The following is a 22,916-nucleotide window of genomic DNA, read 5'->3' as shown; positions in this document are numbered from 1 at the left end:
TCTTGTCCCTGCCGGGCGAGCATCAATTTCGTTTTTTTGTCGCGCCGCGAGCGGGCTCGCCTTTTTTTCCTCACGCCTCTCGCTCCGAACACGCGTGTCGCGCGGGGGCGTGGTTTAAATCTGTGCGTAAGCGTGGCTGAGCGGCTGACCCGCGATTATGAACCCAACAGTAACGACGCCAGTCGCATTCGGAACGGCGCACGGATCGGTGGCGCGGTCGCGAGTGTTGAGCCTGCAGCATCCAGCCAGCAGCCACGCCAGTCGGACTGCCACAGTGCAACGCGCCGGACGTCACCGGAGTCCTCACAAGACTGACTGCATCTCTCTTCTCCACTGGGTAAGTCTCGCTCAGTTTCATACCAGGGAAGGCACAACAGCTAGTGTCTTTCCTTCGCCTACAGATGACGACCGACGATTGTGAAGACTTTACGATTGAGGGGAAATACATCGGTTTAGATATTTGCTCTCTCTGTAACGAGTTTCGAGGTCAAACGTTCATCGCCAACGATGTCAGTACTTTTCTTTGAAAGATTTGATATTTAAACATCTCTTCAGTTATTTTCTCGTTTGAAATGAATGTTCGCCCGAAAGGAATGTGACAACAGACGGTGTCTGGTTCAGTTGGAAAGGAAAAGTAACAGAAACCTCTTGTGGCATTGTTGAAGTAATTTTCCTGACATTTGTGTCAACGATTTAAGGTAACCGCGGAGAACCTGATTCACATTGAGCTAACCGGATTTCAGTTTCACGGTTTTCAATAAGAACCTGATGTCTTCATCAGTTGTTACTCGGCACTGCATTTAATAGCCAGGTCTCTGTACATACGCCCAGAGGAGTCGGATAAAGCAGAGCCTGCTATGACATTGAGCGTGTTTCTGAGTGTTAAACGCGTGTTGCAACAATTGTTGTGCGTCAGTTGAGGTGTTTGTTGACTCCATTAGACGCCAGTAATTTCATAAAATAGAGAACACGAGTATACAAGATAACTATTGTGTTGCCTTGGTCTGAGCCACTTATGGTGATCAAAATTAATGAATAATCCTTTATATTCTAGAACATTCGACTGTTACTACTCCAACACGGAGGTATCAGTGACGCGCCTGTAATACACGAAAACAATTTCGTCAGCCGCGTTGCTTATCCAGTATTTATCTGAGAATATTCAAACCACATTGATATGAATCGATATTTGATGACATGGCCGGCTTCTTATGTGTAAAAAAATGCATTCGATAACGTCGTATATATATCCTTCACGTCATACATAATGGGTTGGCCTACATTTCAGCATTTAAAAATATTAGCATTAGGCTCTCAAATTTTAGTTTTTACTCTATCTGTAAAATCTTTGTTTGCCCACACTTCACTGTTTCTAGTCCTTAATGATGCCGGTATATTGTTTCATCAGTGGTTTGATGGAAACATGTACAGACTCATAATCATAATTTTCTATTATCATTGTAACAGAGTATTTCATAGGTGGTTTGGTATCCCTGTTCACTCTACAGAATAAAAAGCATATCAAAAGATTGATATGGATTTTAGGAGGAGCGAGTTAAAATATGTTGAAATTGTTTGCCATGGTGCTGAGGCTTTATCTTGCCCGCGTGAACTGACCCTGAACCGATGTGAGCCGATAGGTTGGGAATCCTACCACATATTGATAACCTCACTTTGCGTTCGCACGGTTGCCATGGAGACCAGAAAAGGCCATAAGCTTGTGGCAGGATTTGTAACTGCGAATGCGGCATACGAGGTAAAGTCATGACATAGGCACTTTCAGTTTTGCCTCTTCAGAAAAAATCCACAGTAACGTAATAGTATATCGTTGTAGCATAGAAGCGTGATTTCCTACAATAGTGTAAATTCTATTTCTGGTGCCAGAGAAAGGAAAATCCATCTTCTTTTCTACCTTCCACTGCTGACTTTTATAATCTAATAAAATGATTAAAGAAGCAATTCTGTGTCTTTCCATAGTCTTTATAGCGTAGATATAAATTTCAGATTTTCCTCTTTATCATTGTAAGCCGTATTTTTTCTGTATAAATCTGCTAGGTTGCTTCTGAGTGACCTGGTGGACTGGTAGCTTCTGCGATAGGGTAGTACGATGCGGGGTTATATCCTTGTGCGATTCAAGGCGGTTCCTTTTACCTTACACTTCAGGTACAACTTTTGAAAATTTAAACAATAAAAATTCGATCTGTGATTAGATTTCAAGTCAAATTGTAGGGTCATTCATACCGAAGTGGACAAGGTGATTGACACTTAGGAGAAAGGAAGACATTATCACTAAAGTAGAACCATACCAAGTAAGGCATGCCTGTGCAAATTCAGATGCGCTGAAGACCAACTACATTTAGCACCCATATATACAGTAAATATCATTTTTCACTCTTTTCTGTGCACTGTCGAAAATGTTGAACAGCCGTCGTCACTAATGTTTTCTGTAATTCTTATTGTACGGTTGGCCATTGGTAGTAGTAGCAGTTTTAGCTATACACAGAACTCGCAGGACATACGTTTTCAATACAACCTCTCTCTCTCTCTTTCTTTCAAATAAGGAAGACGGAGAATCGGGGGAGGGGGGGGGCACCTTTGTCGGTATAAGCCCTCTTAAATCGAATGCACAGAGACTTAACCAGATCGCAAGTACTCTCATAAAGGCAACTTGGCACGATCAACTTCATTCATAAGGAAGACAGACTCCCCCACTCAGCACTGGAATAAGAATAGTCAGTATCTGTGACCGATATCGTGTTCTGCCAGCCCTCAATATTGAACAGAGAATCTGTTTTCATGTTGTGTAGCTGAGAGTCTTTCTGCAATTTAATCATTAAAACACAGTTAAGTTAGCCCCTGAGTGGAACCGTATTCGTCAGCTAATAGTTGGGGCTAAGCAGGAATACCGTATTGTGTTCTAGGGCGCGTTCCTAGTGGGGAAGTTTGCCTGCTACTTTCATCCCACTTGTGGTTAGCCCCTCGTTAAAGTAATTCCACAGTGTAGTTGGCTGTAATGAATTTAGATTGTTCATGGATAAATCTAAGAGAAATGCGCATGTATATTTGGACAGTTATCCAGAAAATGTATAGAAAACAACGCTGATTCTAACATTCCAGTCTGACCGCTAGAACATAATCTACATTGAAGGTTGGGTTGTTTGGGTGATGAGACCAAAAAACGAGGTCATCGGTCTCATCGGATTAGGGAAGGACGGGGAAGGAAGTCAGCCGTGTCCTTTCAGAGGAACCATCCCGGCATTTGCTTGGAATGATTTAGGGAAATCACGAGAAACCTATATCAGGATGGCCGGACGCGGGATTGAACCGTCGTCCTCCCGAATGCGAGTCCATTGTACTAACCACTGCGCCACCTAGCCTTATACATTCGTTTCGCAGGGTTCTGAAATGTGACTGCGAAAATTGGCGTAGAGTCTGTCAGGAAGAGCACACGTTTGAAACCTCGAACAAGATCCGGTAAAAGAAGGTCTTTGCTCTGGCAGGAAAGTATTAATTACCAAGCAGAGCACCTCAGCATCATATAGAGCTCTGGCGCGGTGGCTGTGCGTGAATACAGCCCATGGCTGGGAGCTATTGGTGGAAGCACTGCGTGATTGTGAAGTATTTTATTTTCCTATTATTTATTTATTTTAGACAGGAGGTAGCGTACTGTTGTAGCGTACTTTTCGTAGTTCAGCCTTCAGTTATCTTTCATCTGGGAAGATTCTCTAAGAATAAATATCCTTGCTTTTACCACAGTTTTGTAGGATAAAAGAACATTTCATAACACCACAAGAAAATCGGCAGAGCTACAGGATAGTGGGAGATCCATTGTTGCCGGTTGCCCCGTCATTATTGATTTAAAGACATTTTGTGATGAAAAATCTGCCTTCAGTCACACTTACATTTTGTTTACTATACAACCCTCGCCGAAGCTTAACTGTAAAGGTTTCATAATGAATTGTGTACAACAAATAAAATATCAGATAGCTATCGTTACTCCGAAGCTTACTACCAGAAGTTGAAAATACCACTTCAGTTGTAAATTTCTTTATTTTCACACGACCGGTTTCGGAATGCTATAAGCCCATCTTCAGGTGTCGTAGCTGTGCTGAGGTCCCCGAGCGACAGCGAGTCCCCGTTCTGCGCTCATAGGCAGCACACCGGGGCTGATACACGCGGCGCTCGGGGACCACAGCACAGCTACTGCACCTGAAGATGGGCTTATAGTAGTCCGAAACCGGTCGTGTGAAAATTGAGAAATTTACAACTGAAGCGGGATTTTCGACCTCTGCTAAAATGCTCAGTTGCGGAAGTTCTTCCTACAGGATTGTTTGTCCGACGGTTACTGTTTTTCTTCCATAGATCGTTAACAACATTCACACTTACAAATTTCCGTAGGTGTTTTGGGTGCGTTTAAGTTATGAAGTTTCATAACTGCATTACAGGTAGTAGCTCTACTCTACTTGGTGGTATCACCGTTGAAAAGCCACACTAAGACGGGCGTCATTTCAGATTTCGGCGTCCCAATTTCGTACATTCTAAAAAGTTTCGTATATGTTTTTAAATCTTGAAAATTCACTGTGAACTTCCTTGGTTAACTGAAAATAGTATATATAAGCGCTTTGCCTTGGTTGGTCTTGGAACTGTCCAGGAGATGCTGCTTACTCCAGTGCTAACTCATAGATCTGGTTGTAATAAATTGAGACGAATACAAAAACGAAAAATGTCCATCTCCACTGCATCAGAACCCAGAAAAATCCTTTAAAAATCATATATCTCTCCGTCTTATGATAAATGTAAGTTATTTACCAAAGTTCTGATGAAGATGTGACTATTTTTAAAGGATCTGAGTTTCACAACAATTGCACCCGTTCTGATTCAGATATATCTATGTTTTCCTGAATCAGTCTAGGTGAATAACTCGTTGGAATCTGGTCCAAGAGTAGGGTCAATTCTCTTTTCCTGCAGATACATAAGCTCATGGGGCATTAACATTAATTCCTCAAAAGCTTTATTGTGTTCAGGCAATACCTGCTAATTTAACTAAATGATTCCCGTAAAAGTCGCATAAATCTCTTTTTTTTTTTTCATGAAAGAATTTTAGAGTTTAACGCTCCATCATTAGACGCAGAGTACAAGCTCGGAGCTGATAAAGATGGAGAATGAACTCAGCTGCTCCCATTTCAAAGAAACCACCTCGTCTCAGTCGTCTTCGTGAACCAATGGAAAACTTAAATCCGGTTGGTCGGACGGCAGCTTGAACTCCACTGCTCCCGACTGCGAGTCCAGTATCCCGTCACTGCGCCACCTCGCTCGGTAGCATAAGTTGCATTTTATGATTAAAGTGTGTAGCGCTTAACTCAGTTGTATTCCCAACATCGGGTGTATACCGAACAAGGACACAGGTAAAACGAAATCTGGCTGGCGAAATACTGGGCCTGAAATGGAACCTTGTGGATAGTAATTTATTAAACGTACCTTTTACACGCAACCCGCCTCCGTAGCCGAGGTCGCTAACGCACTCTTGTGCGGTGGCGCTAGGCTAGGAGGTATGTCGTTTCGAATCCTGGTGGCGTAAAAGTTTCACTGCCAGTATGGCCGGCAAGAGAAGGAGAGGTGGTGGCGGAAAGTTCATGGTCACCAGTCTCTGCGCCAATGTCCTGGATTAAATTCCAAGCCTCTCCTCAGTGTCTCATATAATGAGGGTATGTGACACTGTTTTTGGTGATCTGTCCGTCTGATGGCGGTCCCCTTGGTGCTCCCCGACAGGGGCAGGCTATGTTCACCCCCTCTCTTCCCTTCATCCATAACTACATAAACTCAACACTACACTGCACAACGAGTCCACACAGTCACCTCCACGACATAGATACACACTTCAGGAAAGCGATGACAAACCACATCCGCTTTGACTTGGCCTAGAACGACGGTGTGGATTCTTGCATCTGCTCCCCTACGCTCATTCTATGTATGGAACTACTTTGACTTTTACATGTCTTTCATCCTTCCTATTCTTATATTACAATCTAATGTATTATGTATTTTTTGTGCTTAAAAGGCTAGAAAATTTCTGTGCTAAGAAATTTAATATGATCAGGCAACTTTTAGTTTGTTCTCCGTGTCTAGTGACGAAGCATTAAACCTTAATCTTCCTTCCTAGAAAAATGATTTGTATAAGAGAGGTTCTTCTAACATTTCCTTTTTCAAGCTTTCATGTAGCTAAGACGGTCAATTGTTTGTCGGCAGCTATCTTAGGCGATCAATATCGGGCGTGTTTCATAGTGATGGATAAAGAGGAGTATCGGACAGTAATAAAACATTTTTCTTTATGAAACGATGAACTGCTAACCAGATCCAAACTGCACTACTGGCCATTAAAATTGCTACACCAAGACAAAATGCAGATGATAAACGGGTATTCATTGGACAAATATATTATACTAGAACTGACATGTGATTACATTTTCACGCAGTTTGGGTGCATAGACCCTGAGAAATCAGTACCCAGAACAACCACCTCTGGCCGTAATAACGGCCTTGATACGCCTGGCCATTGAGTCAAACAGAGCTTGGATGGCGTGTACAGGTACAGCTGCCTGTGGTGTCACCGCCAGACACCACACTTGCTAGGTGGTAGCCCTTAAATCGGCCGCGGTCCGTTAGCATACGTCAGACCCGCGTGTCCCCACTATCAGTGATTGCAGACCGAGCGCCGCCACACAGCAGGTCTCGTCTAGCGAGACTCCCTAGCACTCGCGCAGTTGTACAGCCGACTTTGCAAGCGATGGTTCACTGACTACATACGCTCTCGTTTGTAGAGACGACCGTTTAGCATAGCCTTCAGCTACGTCATTTGCTACGACCTAGCAAGGCGCCATATTCAGTTACTATGTCTTCTGAACAGATAATATTGTGACTCATGTACCGTCAAGAGCGACGTTCATCATTAATGGATTAAAGTTAAGTATCAAACTAATTTCGTCCACTTTCTGAAACGTCAGCCTGCGTGTGCTAAACGTGTGCATTTCGGCCTCTAGTAAACGATGTTGGCTCTTCTGCCAACTACAACACTGCCCATGCAGCTTCATCACGATACCACAGTTCATCAAGAGTAGTGACTGGCGTATTGTGACGAGCCAGTTGCTCGGCCACCATTGACCAGACGTTTCCAATTGGTGAGAGATCTGGAGAATGTGCTGGCCAGAGAAGCAGTCGAACATTTCCTGTATCCAAAAAGGCCCGTAAAGGACCTGCAACATGCGGTCGTGCATTATCCTGCTGAAATGTAGGGTTTCGCAGGGATCGAATGAAGGGTAGAGCCACGGGTCGTAACACATCTGAAATGTAACGTCCACTGTTCAAAGTGCTGTCAATGCGAACAAGAGGTGGCCGAGACATGTAACCAATGGCACCCCATACCATCACACCAGGTGATACGCCAGTAAGGCGATGACGAATACACACTTCCAACGTGCGTTCACCGCGATATCGTCAAACACGGATGCGACCATCATGATGCTGTAAACAGAACCAGGATTCATCCGAATAAATGACGTTTTGCCATTCGTGCACCCAGGTTCGTCGCTGAGTACCACATCGCAGGCGCTCCTGTCTGTGATGCAGCGTCAAGGGTAACCGCAACCATGGTCTCCGAGCTGATAGTCCATGCTCCTGCTAACGTCGTCGAACTGTTCGTGGAGATGGTTGTTGTCTTGCAAACGTCCCCATCTGTTGACTCAGGATCCGTTACAACCATGCGGATAAGATGCCTGTCATCTCGACTGCTAGTGATACCTTTCCATCGTGCTACACGCCCACGGTGGCGTTTGGCAGAATTGTGGTGAAATTTGATTCCAATGTGACATCATTATGCCACCTTACAACTCACATGAACCTCTGAGCTCTGGCCTTTATTTTCCGCATGTGTCTAAACCTCGCTGTTTGAAGCATCACCAAGCCAGAGGCGCCACACTTTTGTACCATTACAGCAAAAGGTTGTATGCAAATTTCAAACTTCTGCGTCGCAATGGGGGAAAACGAAGGCGTTTCAGAAATGTGGTACTTTAATTCTTCTGCGCAGTATATTTAGAAGAACAACTACCACATTTCAGCGATGTGCAAGCAGATGTATTGCGCTGGTACAACAGCATTTTTAAGCGAGCTGCGATATCTTTAAACTCTCTGTGGAAACGGTTTAATAACACTGTATAAAAAGAGTCACTATACGTGTTACCATTTTACAAGTAGTCAATTATGAGTTGAAGAAAACGGTACACATGCACTTTTCAAACCGTCAAAAGTGTTTTAGATTTTTTTTCTGTGCACTTTCACCGTTGTCAACCATCTGTTTGGGCTAAAGTTGTCGCTCTGCATTGTAAGGATGGATTCTTGTTTCGTTTACACTCGTGTAAGCGTACGAATCTTACAGCCATGTTCTTCTTTCACGATACCGTGAATGATACAGCCTGTTTGTTCAAAAGAAGCACCAAATAGGCCAAATCTGCAGTACGCTACATTCATATTTCTAGTAACAAACGTGCAGAGTCTCTATGAACTTCTTTAAACATGCACTACTGGCCATTAAAATTGCTACACCACGAAGATGACGTGCTACAGACCCGAAATTTAACCGACAGGAAGAATATGCTGTGATATACAAATGATTCGCTTTTCAGAGCATTCACACAAGGTTGGCGCCGGTGGCGACACTTACAACGTGCTGCATGAGGAAAGTTTCCAGCCGATTTCTCATATACAAACAGCAGTTGACCGGCGTTGCCTGGTAAAACGTTGTTGTAATGCCTCGTGTAAGGAGGAGAAATGCGTACCATCACGTTTCCGACTTTGATAAAAATTGGATTGTAGCCTATCGCGATTACGGTTTATCGATCGCGACATTGCTGCTCGCGTTGGTCGAGATCTAATGACTGTTAGCAGAATATGGACTCGGTGGGTTCAGGAGGGTAATACGGAACGTCGTGCTGGATCCCAAAGGCCTCGTATCACTAGCAGTCGAGATGAGAGGCATCCTATCCGCATGGCTGTAACAGATCGTGCAGCCACGTCTCGATCCCTGAGTCAACAGATGGGGACGTTTGCAAAACAACAACCATCTGCACGAACAGTTCGACGACGTTTGCAGCAGCATGGACTATCAGCTCGGAGACCATGGCTGCGGTTACCCTTGACGCTGTGTCACAGACAGGAGCGCCTGTGATGGTGTGCTCAACGACGAACCTGGGTGCACGAATGGCAAAACGTCATTTTTTGGGACGAATCCTGGTTCTATTTACAGCATCATGATGGTCGCATCCGTGTTTGGCGACATCGCGGTGAATGCACATTGGAAGCGTGTATTCGTCATCGCCATACTGGCGTATCACCTGGTGTGATGGTATGCGGTGCCATTGGTTACACGTCTCGGGCACCTCTTGTTCACATTGACGGCACTTTGAACAGTGGACGTTACATTTCAGATGTGTTGCGACCCGTGGCTCTACCCTTCATTCGATCCCTGCGAAATGGTTCAAATGGCTCTGAGCACTATGGGACTCAACATCTGTGGTCATAAGTCCCCTAGAACTTAGAACTACTTAAACCTAACTAACCTAAGGACATCACACGCATCCATGCCCGAGGCAAGATTCGAACCTGCGACCGTAGCGGTCACGCGGTTCCAGACTGAAGCGCCTTTAACCGCACGGCCACACCAGCCGGCGATCTCTGCGAAACCCTACCTTTCAGCAGGATAATGCACGACCGCATGTTGCATGTCCTGTACGGGCCTTTCTGGATACAGAGAATGCTCGACTGCTGCCCTGGCCAGCACATTCTCCAGATCTCTCACCAATTGAAAACGTCTGTTCAATGGTAGCCGAGCAACTGGCTCGTTACAATATGCCAGTCACTACTCTTGATGAATTGTGGTATCGTGTTGAAGCTGCATGGCCAGCTGTACCGGTACACGTCATCCAAGCTCTTTTTGACTCAATGCCCAGGCGTATCAAGGCCGTTATTACGGCCAGAGGGTGTTGTTCTGGGTACTGATTTGTCAGGATCTATGCACCCAAATTGCGTGAATATGTAATCACATGTCAGTTCTAGTATAATGTATTTGTCCAATGAATTCCCCATTTATCATCTGCATTTCTTCTTGGTGTAGCAATTTTAATGGCCATTAGCGTAATTTATTGGGATAGTGTACATCCAAAAGTCAGGAAAATCTCCTGTTTCCCATACACAGTTGAAGAGACGGGGCGGGGGGAATTTCTTTAGTTATCACTGAGGTGTGCCACGGCATAGCATAATGGATTTTGTCATGACCTGGTGTTGTGTCAAGAACCTGTAGCAGTCCGTCTCCTGCATGGATAAAGAACAGTAGTATGTTTTATTATTGATGGAACAAAAATCCTAACAACCACATTGATCAATAGCTCTGTTGTGACGGGAAACTGGATCCTGGCTAGTGATACGCTCACACTAGCGAATTATTTCACAAGTGCCTACAGCATGTTTCTCTGGCGGGCAGAGAGCCTGCCATTTCCTATACACCAGTAACTTACCAGTTCTCACATCTTCGAAACTCTTCTCATCATCTCCAATAATAAAGTAGACTTAATGTAATAGTTTATGGAACTCAGGAAGATCAGAAGTTATGCTTGCTGCAATTTCTTCTTGTTCTCTTTAATAAGTGGGTGACATACGGCTTTTGCTACTTGAAAGGTTCTAAGCAACTGTTCGGCATTTGAAACGTTGCAGAGCCACCGGCCAACCTCTGAATGTAGCGCAGCATTCGTTTCTTGAGCGGGTGACTATCAGACTTTATAACTGGTCGGATGGATGCTTTAATGACGTTGTATCATGTTGACAGTATGCTCTACCTATTCTTCCATGCTTCTGCGATGCCCAGACACAGCCATTTGACCACACAGTGTCCAGTCAGCCTTACTAAGCATCGATTTTTGTAGTTTCTTTTTCAGCGTTGGACCATATGCAAACTGAATTGAGACCGGAAAGCGAACAGTCAAGTGAATATCGTCAGCAATTTCCCACAGAGCGCAGGGGCTAAAGTGTATATCAGTATACCGATATACCTAACGATGGCTAAGAACCCTTTGGAAGTGCTGAAGTGCATGCACTGGCACGTTTCTAAGAAACACCAGTCTTTCATCTTCGTGAACTCCACCGCAGGGCTTGTGACAGAAATGTCCTCCTTCAGTTTTCCACATTGAGGTTGTCCTTTCTATGGAGTGTAAGACCACCAGTAGCTTTGAAACTAGTTTCCCAGGGACAAAGACACAAGGATCTCCCCTCTACCTTGAACTTCAGTAATAATCCGGAAACCATTCCTGTTTCACTGGAGTATTAAAGACATTTTACTGATGAAAATAAAACACCTACAGCCGTCCTTATGATGTCATTTATTGTACGGCTACCAGTTTTTTGTTTTTTTTTTTTTTGTCGCTTCAGTGCACCATCTTTGAGTTTTAGATGATGCTGAAGGAGTTAACACCATCCATATACACGAGGCATCGGTGACCAACATAACTGGTTTACGTGGACTACCTGTAATTGACATTGTCTTTCCAACCATCACCTGTGAACTCGCAGTTGAGTTGACAGTTGATGGTTGGAGAGACAACATCACAGTTACAGGTAGCCTGTGTAAACCAGTTATGTTGGCCACTGATGCATCATGTATGTAGATGGTGTTAACCTCTTTAGCATCAGCTAAGGCCCGAAGATGGCCAATTGAAGAGCCGAAACTGGTAGCTGTACAGTAAATGACATCATGATGATGGCTGGCTGTAGGTGTTTTATTTTCTTTTATTTCCAGACGTCCAATCACAAGGATGGACATACAAAAACTTTTACTGACGAGGTTTCTTTCACCTTATCCCTACTTATTTCTGACTTGGGGAAAAGAGATTTGTGGATAGGAATCCAATTTGGTGACTAGCAGGTTCTCACAACAGTTTTCTACAGCAGTATCCTCATTCTATAAATCAGAAAACAATGATCAGCTGGCTTGTGGTCCGTTTTTATCGATTTCATTTTATTTTCGTGGAGAGGACGGCACTGATCATGTTGAGGATAAGTGTGATGCAGAAATTTTCCTTATTGCAGTTGCTATCTTTTGTATATATGGTGACAGGGGACGCTGTTTCAGTTGTTTGATATAAACAGAGAAAGAGTCTCATGGTATTGTTGGCTGGTTCTCCTTCTCTGTTCCATCTCAAGGATTCGATCCAGCAACTTCCTAATCGACGCTACTGTATATGACGTACATTACTGCTCTTGGCTACGGAGGTGCATTGTTTTTGGGAATGACATAGGCTATAAATATAAATGTTTATGCTGATTTCTGCTTACACAGGATTCGTTACGTTCTTTCAGATGTGAGGCAAAAAGAAAATACATGGCGCTGTTATTCTGTTTAGATCCTCCATATTCTCTTTTCTTTGAGGAAGAGTTGGCCATCTCTTCTATGTGAATCTGGACCTTACTGTGGGTTTCCTGTCTCATGTACACCAGTTCAATGTTTTCCTTACGTCGCTTTCCCTCTGCAAAGCAAAGTGATGCGGCAATATTTTCTGCATTTTCAAGGACGCATTATGTTTGGAACATATGATTTACAGTTGATAACATCAGTCTCGCGATAACCAACAATTAAACGTCAGTATAAAGTCGGCTGTCCGCTCAACTTCGTAGTTGCCTCTCTTCATAGTGTTCTTACAAACACGTTCTGTCTCCCTCACTTTGGTAAATCCGCTGTCAAAATATTTGAGACATTTACGTACGACTACGTCCTTGCTCAAGTTCAGCAGCTGTGTAATTCTGCAGTATTTGGGCATTCGCCCAGTTTCTCAATCTTTAACAAGTGCGGTACATAGCGTGGATAGACTCAGCTAGTCATGTGAGAAGTGTTGCGTTACATGGCCACTGAGTTTATTTTAATGATCTTTCTGGTCCTTCCAGTAATGTACCTTGTGCATGTAGGGGGGTGGCGCTATCAATCGTCCTGCTTTCCCCATATTTTAGGGCGTGATCTTTGGCCTCTTAGTAGTATCAGCTGCTCTCTTTCATTCAGGAGGACTAGCACCTGAAGTCTGCATGACTGAGTGTGAGTATTTCTCAACAGCCCATCTAAACTATCGAGAGTGTTTTCGTTTAAAATTGTGAGCTCCAAAGCAACTGGCGGAGTACCTGAGGAAATAACGATAAATCCAGTAAATGTGTCACCTTTTCTGGATAAGCTAATACAACTTTAGCACAGCAGGTGCTTCCAGGACTGTGCATCGCCCCAACATCCGAGCCATCGCAATGAACACACTTTCAAGCGAAGAGCTTTTTTTTTTTTTTTTTTTTTTAGATTTGTACCATCCTCACAATACTGAAAGTTAATTCAAAAATTCCATTCCCTGTGGCACACAACTTTCCACGATCATGCCACACAGTGGAGACTGACGCATGGCCGAAGTTTATCTGTACAGAGGTCTGGCGATGCACGCTAGACCTCCATTTGGTTGGGAACCCTGGGTTAATCAAACTCGCATCTAGCCAATACTAGCCCATTTCTCTGAGGTGCCCATTATTTGATACTGCACATGAGGTGTATATACCTTGTCAAGTGCTATGGGCATGATTTGCAGCCCCCTTGTACAATCCCATCACCCTTCCCACTCTCCGCTCTCACTCATTAGTATCACTCCCACAGAGCAATCATTCTTCCCTCACTCCATCAGTGAATTAATTAAGGAAAAACTATCAGAAATGTTGTAAAACAAAATGCAAATGAAGATATTCTATAGAGTACAACACCAATGTTTATGTCGTTAGAGATAACTTACTCCATCAGGTTTGGTAAGGATTGAAAAGTAATCAGCAACAGAACTGGTAAATGTAGCAGCCCATGGAAAAATTTTCCACAAGTATGTCTGAAATACTTTCTTATTTATTTCTGTTTAAAGAAATTGTTGTCTCAGCATGTTGGGAGACTGAGGTACTTTATACGGTATCTGAATGCAATACAAACTTTCAATACCTCAAACTGGCCTTGAACTTCACAGCAGTAAAAATATGGTTACAAACACGCTCAGTATTTTGTTGTATAATAACTGAAATCTGTGATAGTATTTTTCTTAATGGTTGACACTATAGTTGACGTCTTCTTTCACAGGTTCTGTCTGACATGAAACATGCATCTGGATCCAGCAACTCCAGCAGAAAGTCAGATGTCATCCAGAGGACTGCATCATTCTTTAACATCGTGTGCATCACCTACATTGAACTTCTCATCAACTGTGCACTCATCTTTTAGTCAGGCACCACAAGATACTGCATCATTCTTCAGCCTGATTCCAGATGCTATTTCAGTACGGACTGCATCTGAAGATGTTAGAGAGGAGTGTGGACCACAGACATGCTCAACAGCTTTACTCACACCCACACAAAACGAGTTTTTTGAACAAGATTTCAATGTGTCTGTAGAGGATAAGATGGATTACCATACGCCACTTTTGGACAATACAATGGCAATTCCATCATTCCTCTCACAGGAAGATTGTTCATTATATCTACGTGAGCTAGTGTGCAGTGAATTTCCTACTACCTTAATCAAGAGCAAAAGCCCATTTTTAAATGACACTTCTGATTATTCTGTGGATGAAGTATCGTCATTTTGTGAAAATTTCTCAGTATCATTTGATGGTGTATCTGAAATTTCAGTAATTTCTGATTCAGGTGTAACAGAGGTTCATAACTATTCTCTGGAAGACAGCAACAGTGAAACATCACTTCCTTGTCAAAATGTAGATGTACCCTCAACTGCATCAAAACAACACATTACCATTTCTCCAAATGTGCTGCAGGAGAAAAGAACTAGTTCAAATACCCAAAGTCTTTGTGAACAAACTGTTGTTGATGGTATGGACAACGAAAGTACAGACTTAAAATTTTCGTCTTGGAATATCCATAATACTGATTCAAGAAGAACTTCCTTTTCTTTTAGAAATGATAGCATAAACTTGAACAGTATAATTAGGCATTCCTCTACAAGTCTTCTGGGATCATCAACAATACAGGTAATAAACAATACTATTGTCTTATTTATAATGTGTTAACACCACCAGAAATGTATCAGTTGATGTAATTACCATATATAACTGATAAGTCATCTATAGTTGGGAAACAGTAAGTATAAAAACAATATTTCAGAAAGTCTTGGTTGCAACAAAGACTGTTTCCTTCCTGAAATAATTCATAACAATTGATGCGCCAGTCAATGGAGTGGAAAAGATTTTTAGAAAAGTATTTTATAATTTTATACATTATTAAACAGTTTTTTCAAGTATATGTTCATGCCATTGAAAAAGCTTTATCATCTGTACCACAGGAGAATCATTGTGCACAATGCTTCTTACTAGATCTTATTAACTGTGTATTGAAAAATCACAAAACACACCATCAAGATTATTATATTTCATATTATAGGTACCAAATTTATCTCAGTACTGCCAGGGAATGTCATAAAGAGATCAACCAAGTATTTTGAAAAGCTATTAAATGAACTTCCATTTGTGAAAATTTCAGCAAGACAGATACCTCTCAATGAAGATAACTTTATGCCAATACAAAAGTGATTAGGGTTATAGAACTGTGTCTATTTTTCTATTTTGTGAACAGAGTATGACATGCCCAAAGATGCTGCCATCAGAGCCTGTAAGCATAACTGCATGCATTAGAAAAGAACCTGGACTGAGTCATGCAATGTCTCCAGCCATGTAGTTTTTGGGTGAATTCACAAATCATCAAAAGTAGTTTTTGGAGGATTGAACAAATAATTATCCAACCAAACCTAGGCATGTTAGGTGGGTAAATATGCAAATAATTTATGCAGCTATTTCCATCATTCTTTGAACAAGGCTTGCATATTTATTACCAAATGTGACAATGTCACACTGAAATGTTGTTTGTGAAATTGCCTGAATGATGACAAGTATCTGAGGCTTAAAACATCTATGATGTTGCAATTGTTGATACTGACTCTAATGGTACCCCAAACTGCCACAGTGCCTTAATTTAGGTGTGTTGTGCTACTCTTTTCTGTTGGTTGGTTGACTGCAACCCTGCTCTAAGGATATAGCAAATATGTGGTCATCACCAGAGGCCAAGATAAAATGATATTTGTCTGTTATCATGACAGTTGGAGTAAAATATATTGAACCATAATTACAATCACAACACACACCACATTGCTCCAACATTGGCCATCATTACTGACAAAGATTTATGGTCTACTCCAGACATGTAGTCACATTTCATGGTCTAGTATCAAGTCATTGCTCCTTACATCCCTTTTCTATCTTATTGTTCTACACATTTATCACTGTTGTAAAAACAGTCCTTGATAGAGAACAATTTCGCAGTATGACAAACCCATTACCATGTGAACTTCCACCCACTCACAAACAGATATTTTGCATTAGATGTAAATGAGACATACTAGTACTTGCTGTTCGATGGTTCGTTATTGATTAGACTGATAAGACCTTGCTAACATAAGAGGCACACATGTGCAGCATTGCTCTTAAATCTTATTCATTTAATTCTGGTGCATTGTTCTACACATTCTCTGTGTGCCATTTGGGTGATTTTTCTCAGGTGCTACTACAATGGAACTCCAATTTTACGTTCTCCAATTTTACATTTTTTATGATTCTACATCATAAGTTCATAGTCTCTGTGAATAAGCCATCAGATCAATGCTAAAAATTTCTCTGTTTTACATTTCTTTCTAGTAAGGTTTACCTTCATTTTAAGTTCTTACTCAATATCTCACTCAACTTCATCCCATTTTCTTCCTATTGACATGTGATGTGACTGACTGAGTTATAGGTACCACAAAAGACAAATAATTTGCAACATCGATGGAGGCAAAGTTAAGGGGGTATTTTAGGCCATTGTGGAGAGGGGAGACTTGAGAGAGGAAATGCAGACATAATCCATGACTGCTGCTGCCAACACAGCTTGCAAGTTGCAATGTTAATAGAAAAACAAGACAGTCAATGCGAAGTGTTCTGCACCAAGCCAATATGTGATGAAGGGGCCTAGCCACCACCTCTTTTTGTGCCAGTTATAGGTCAGTCTCATCTTTTTGCATGTATTCCTGATGTGATGTATTCAGCAACAATATCAATTGTCAACCTTTTAAATCCAACCATTGAATCTCAAAGAACATGCTTGGTCATGATCGAGGAAATGTTGCCCATTTTTGGATAGTGAACTCTAATTGGCTGGCGACTTGTTAAGTCATCCAATAGCCAGTGCAGCCTCCACATCACACTAAAACATGTAAAATGAGCTCACCTACTGGATGTGTGCAGAGGGGGAGCGACACTGCAATGACCGGAATGCAGGCAGGGGTGAAAGCATTTTGTGAAGTGCTGAAAATATGCTTGTCGTGCAGATGATGTGCTGTGGGAGAGATGTCACATGGAAATAGATCAAGGGTTTTGTAATAGCACATTTTAAAGGTTTTCATATGCAAAGCTGACATGATACAGTTGTAACAACTACATACACTACTCACTTATATACTTTGCATCACACATACCACACACTGTAGATTGTAAAGAATGGCAGCAGTGATAGAGGGCATGAAGCAAAACTTTAACACCTGAGTTTTCTTCCAAATTTATATCTTACACAGTGTACAGAAATTCACTCAACTGACTTTTGATAAGCTAGTAACGTCAATTGGGGAAGTAAACTCATTTTCTCACATCTCTGTTTTTCTCATCAAGCCTAAAAAAACACTTTAACATTGGTGAGCATATGAAGTGTGGCTTGTAAGAAAAGCATTAAACAATAACAGCAATGGTGACAAAATTTGTCATTAAGCAGATGTCCACATTTATGCTTGTGGTTTAACCAATTAGATGCAGTGATGTTTTTGGTTTAATTCAACGTGTTCATCAATGTTTGCTTTTTTCTGTGTGAGCATATAGGATGATCTCTCAAAAACACATATTTTGAGCATATAATTTGTGGTTGTGGCATGTCAGAAAATAGGTTGATTACCTTGTACCCAGATACCAATTTCAATTTTTTGGTGAGTACACATCTGTGATTTTTTAAGAACTGATTGTATCGATTACCACAAATTATTGTATAATCATTGTATTGTACATTTAATTTCTTCATTTAGAAAAATTTTATGTAAAATCTGGGAGAGGATAGCAATTTTTAATCATATGTGCCAAGTACATGTGTTTTGCTTGTACTTTGTGAGGGGGGGTTAACATTTCACTTGATTCAGAATTTTCCTCAACTTTGGGTTTCTTAAGTCTAGACAGCATGAAAACGTAAAATAGGGGTTTCGCCTTATTCACAAATGTGTGTATACTTATGCACAGATATGAGCAATCATATTTGATTCTAGGTCATGCATTGATGGACAGTTCATACTCAGCAACTAAGATTTTTCCCCCTTCAGTAAACTCTATCAGCTGCCATCTCTCCAGCTCCCTCCCATTTCATGCCCATGAGTTTAAAATGCTTTGCATGTGTTTATTTTGTGGTGTTATGAGGTCTTCCTCTGCTTCAGTATCATCTGTTGGTTTCCACAGCAGTGCTGAGTTGTGGACACTCATCTTTCTCATCTAGAACATAACCCGCGAGCTTTCATTTTGGTTGCGAAGACCACTTCTCTGCACTTCCTCATTTGAAACACACATCTTCAAAATCCACCTCAAGTATATTTGGTGAAAAACATTGAGATTTTGTGCTGATTTTACTGACATTTTCCAGGTCTCCCATGCTTATAAGACCAATGGTAGGATGATAGATGAGTACAGATGAAGCTTTATGGACATACTTATGGAGTCTAATTGCTATATAGATCACATTCTTTGGAAGGCTCCAGAGGCTTTCCCAGTTCTGCTGCTGATGTCTGCATCTACATCCTCATTGTTACAGATAACGCTGCTGAGCAACAGAAATGGGTCAGCATCTTGTAGTACCTTCTGTTGCACTATATTTTGAGTAGATATCTTACCAGTTTTTGTGAAGATTGTATTTGGCTTATCAGCATTTTTTTGTAGCCCTACAGAACTGGCCATTCCATCAAATTTGGTAGTCATTAGCTATAAACCTTGTGGTGTTTCTGCCACAAGAATGATGTCATCAGCCAAATCTAATTCCATAAGCGTAAACTGCTCATTGAAACATATGTCCATACTGGAGTTATCTACAGCTTTTCTCATTATGAAGTCTGTGACAAATATACAAAGGAATGATAACAAAATGCATCCTTGTCTAACACCTGTCAGTATCATAAAGAAAGTGGTGTTCCCATAATCTGTTTTTATGCAGCAACTTGAGTTCTGATGTAGGTTTCTGGAAACATCAGTGAGGTGGTCAGGAATTCCATATAACCTTACAATATTCCACAATGACTCTCAGTATATACTGTCAAAAGCATTTTTAAAATCAACAAAGCTTAGGGGCAGTGGGCAGCTGAATTCTATGTATTGTTCTATTACATTCCACAGAACAAACATTTGTTCAGAGTAGGATTTCCCACTTCAAATGTCAGCCTGTTCTTCTCATAATGAACAATCTGCAGCTTGTTTTGTTTTTAGAAGAGAGTCAGCAGACTCTGCCTGGCTCTGAGAGGAGTGTGATATCTCTCCAGTTTGTATATTCAGTTATGTTAACCTTCTTCAGTAGTTTAACTCTGATGTTATGCCCCCAGTTTTCTGTAACTTACCTTGTTTGGCAACAAGTACTGCACAATTTAGAGAGGTGATCAATTATGCCTGAATCACCATATTTCAAAATTTTGGCTGAGGTTTCATCCAAACTAGCTACTTCATTGTTTTCAAGAATTGTGATCACTGTGCACACCTCTGCTTTTACCATTAGTTCTTGCATGTTTTACTCATTTTTGAAGTTTTAAGCATGCAGCGGGTTGGGCTGGTCTAAGGTTTCTTTGAAATACTCAAACCATTGGACAGTTTTTTCATATTTTTTGAACAGAAGTTTGCCTAACTATATGTGATGTACATGCATGTCAAATAGTCATTGCATTCCATTATAATTTTCTTCATGACTACAAAACATTTTTATTATAAATATGATGGTATGTACATTTAGTATAGTTTCTGATCTTCCTTTCCATTTTAATTCTTATAGTATGATATCAATATAGTTGCACTTCTTTACCAGACTGTGTCAACATTTGATTCTAGTTTCTTGTTCCTCAGCTTTACTATGATGAAGTTAATCATACTCATGCCACTACATTACTATGATTTAAGTTTCAGATCAATATAACCATATTCTGGCACAAAGTCAGTATTTTATTAAACAACAGAAAGGGCTATATGATCTTCTACACATCATGACATTAAGTCAAGACTGATAACTAACCAACTAGCAACCAACATAAAATCAAAGAGGCACTACTTAAGGTTCTGGAGTGACAACCATCTTTCATTTGAGTCCATGATGTGTACGTAGTTTTTTTTTAAATTCAGCAGTGAGGTACTTAAAATGAGTAAACAATGAACAGTTCATACTTTGGCCTATAATAGGCATAACACAAGCAGTCTGATAGAAGATGATATTTCAAAAGTCATTTTATTTGCACTAGAATGATCGCTGGTTATATGAAATTAGTTGCAACTAGGAGAGATCTTTTCAATCAGTAAACTTTGTATCAGTATTCCCCAGCAGTCATTACTCATAATGTTAATTTTGCTCTCAAAGCAGCTTGACAGGAAGTATCCCACAATACCTCTTGAAACACTTTGCTTAAGTATTATCACATGTGAAAACTCTTAACATCACTCTGTTAGCTGTCAGTCTCTTGTGACAATGCTGTATCTGTTTGTAGTTGTCACTATTGGTAATAACAAAAGCCAGCCTCTAAATGAGAATCTTTATAATACTGTTGGAAATATGTCAGTAGTTTTGTCACGTCAGTCTAGGTTATTACCACATTCAGTTTAATGACAGCTTGTAATATCTATATCATTGAATTATATTACTATTCTGTAGCATTAATTGTATTTGTACAATTGTATTGACACGTTCCACATCCAGGCAAATCACTCGCATGTACGGATCTATGGAATACGCATACCAAATAAAAATAAAAATAAAAATAAATAAAATTCTGGCTGCCATTTAAGTACTGTATCATTTTCTTATAAGCATCAATTTATTGTTCTTTTTCATACTTTTTGCTTCAGGAACTTTCATAAACATTAACAAACTTTAAACTTGAGTTTACAGTTTATTTCAAGTGAAATTATACTGTTGAATAAATAATTTTTTTGTATTTTTGTGGTATTAAAGTTATAATTTTACAGCAATGTAATTACAAGCAATTATCATTCATTTACTTAATCACTTATGTATTAGCACTGCATAAAACTAACCATTCAGTCACTTTCAGGAGCACAGCAATACAGGTGCAATGGGCAGCTATGGTCACTTATCAGCAAGGAGCACTTGTAGCCCACCAAGCCTGAGTTTCATTTCCAACAACAACAATAATAATTTGCCAGTAAATGGGCACTCACATAGTTCAGAGGCAATGACCTTAGTAGAAAATAAGCCATTCAACACATGTGAAGCCCTATCTTCAAATCAGGCAAGTAAATATTCACAGTACTCCTAAACAAATTACAAGATAAACACTAACTTCAGTAGTCCATGTTTTTTCTTACTTACAGTAAAGCACTAAGGTAATAGCACAGAAGGATGATAAGCATTGTCATAGTGCTAGAGAGTCAATCAGCTTCAAAATTTTAAATAGATATATTTAAAGTTTCATTTTACTGACTTTTATCCTGTGGTGAAAATAACAGTGCTGTACACTGAAACTGATAACCAGGTTAAAGCTTCTTCCACAAAATGTTGGACAAACTGCCAGAAGTCAGTCTTGTTGCCATAATATTTTGGTGTAGAATTTTCTGGCCATCTTCAGTTTTATAATGGTGAAAATACACTGATTAAATCTTCATGGTGTGTTAGAACTTGAATGTAAACTTTGCTTTTACATGAGCAGTGTTCCTCTGAGAGAAAGCCTGTGTGTGCTACACAATGCAGGTTAAAGCATGTCTGCCACATCTTGTCTTTTTGTATCTGATTTTATTGTCTTGGGTGATGGGGGAGGGGAGGGCGGCATACTGAGGCTTTAGTTTCATTTACAAAAAGAGCAATACTAAAAACTCATCATAAACTTTTACTGCAGTGTTCTTTAATAAAGTATATTGTTTATATCAGTATGCCAATAGACAGGTCTTGTAATGAAACTAAATTATAAGAGATATTTAAACCACATATAAAAAGGTGAATGATTTTTTGGTGTTGGGAGTTGGTGAACAAATAGATGCATCATAGAAAATACTGACTGAAATGCCAAGAAATGGATTTAATAATACTGTATTCCCATTTTTGTATCATATCTCCAAGAAAGGTGACCTATGCATAAGGCAATTCTTTTCTTAAAAATTTTTGAGATCTGATGAGCCATATAACATCACCTAAATAATAACTATCAACAGTCATTATAGTCAGAATTTATTTATTACATATGTTCAGTTTTTGTTAGAGCTAATCCCCAATTGAAGCTGTTCCACTTTTTTCAGCTTTATGACCAGTTCATACACCTGGACATTCTTCTATGTTATGCTACTTTAGATTTAAATTACTTTCTGAAAATTGTATTCTGCAATGAGGGCATGCTGAAAAGTTATGCCGCCAAGTTTTCTGTGAAAATTCTTAAGGCTTGTTAAATAAAACAGACTTTATTAACTTTCTAGATCTATATTCTTTCTGTTTATATATTTATTTCTCAACACAGACACCCTGGTGACAACCACATTTCTCCCAGCATCAAACAA

At 40.5% G+C, this 22,916-nt stretch overlaps 1 protein-coding gene across 1 annotated transcript in view; it reads left to right on the top strand.

The window, feature by feature from the left end:
• The first annotated feature begins 203 nt into the window (after nt 1–203).
• LOC124722030 (transcriptional activator GLI3-like) overlaps nt 204–22,916 on the top strand; it is a 46,470-nt gene continuing 23,757 nt past the window's right edge. The window contains exons 1-3 of the mRNA XM_047247218.1: nt 204–337; nt 14,180–15,083; nt 21,464–21,661. Coding sequence (XP_047103174.1) covers nt 14,199–15,083; nt 21,464–21,661 — 1,083 coding nt within the window. The 5' untranslated portion in view covers nt 204–337; nt 14,180–14,198. The remainder of the gene's footprint in view (nt 338–14,179; nt 15,084–21,463; nt 21,662–22,916) is intronic.

This window comes from Schistocerca piceifrons, chromosome X (genome assembly GCF_021461385.2).
Source record: "Schistocerca piceifrons isolate TAMUIC-IGC-003096 chromosome X, iqSchPice1.1, whole genome shotgun sequence".
NCBI lineage: Eukaryota > Metazoa > Arthropoda > Insecta > Orthoptera > Acrididae > Schistocerca > Schistocerca piceifrons.
Note: the sequence above shows the minus strand (reverse complement) of the source record. Positions and strands in the feature narration are given on the sequence as shown.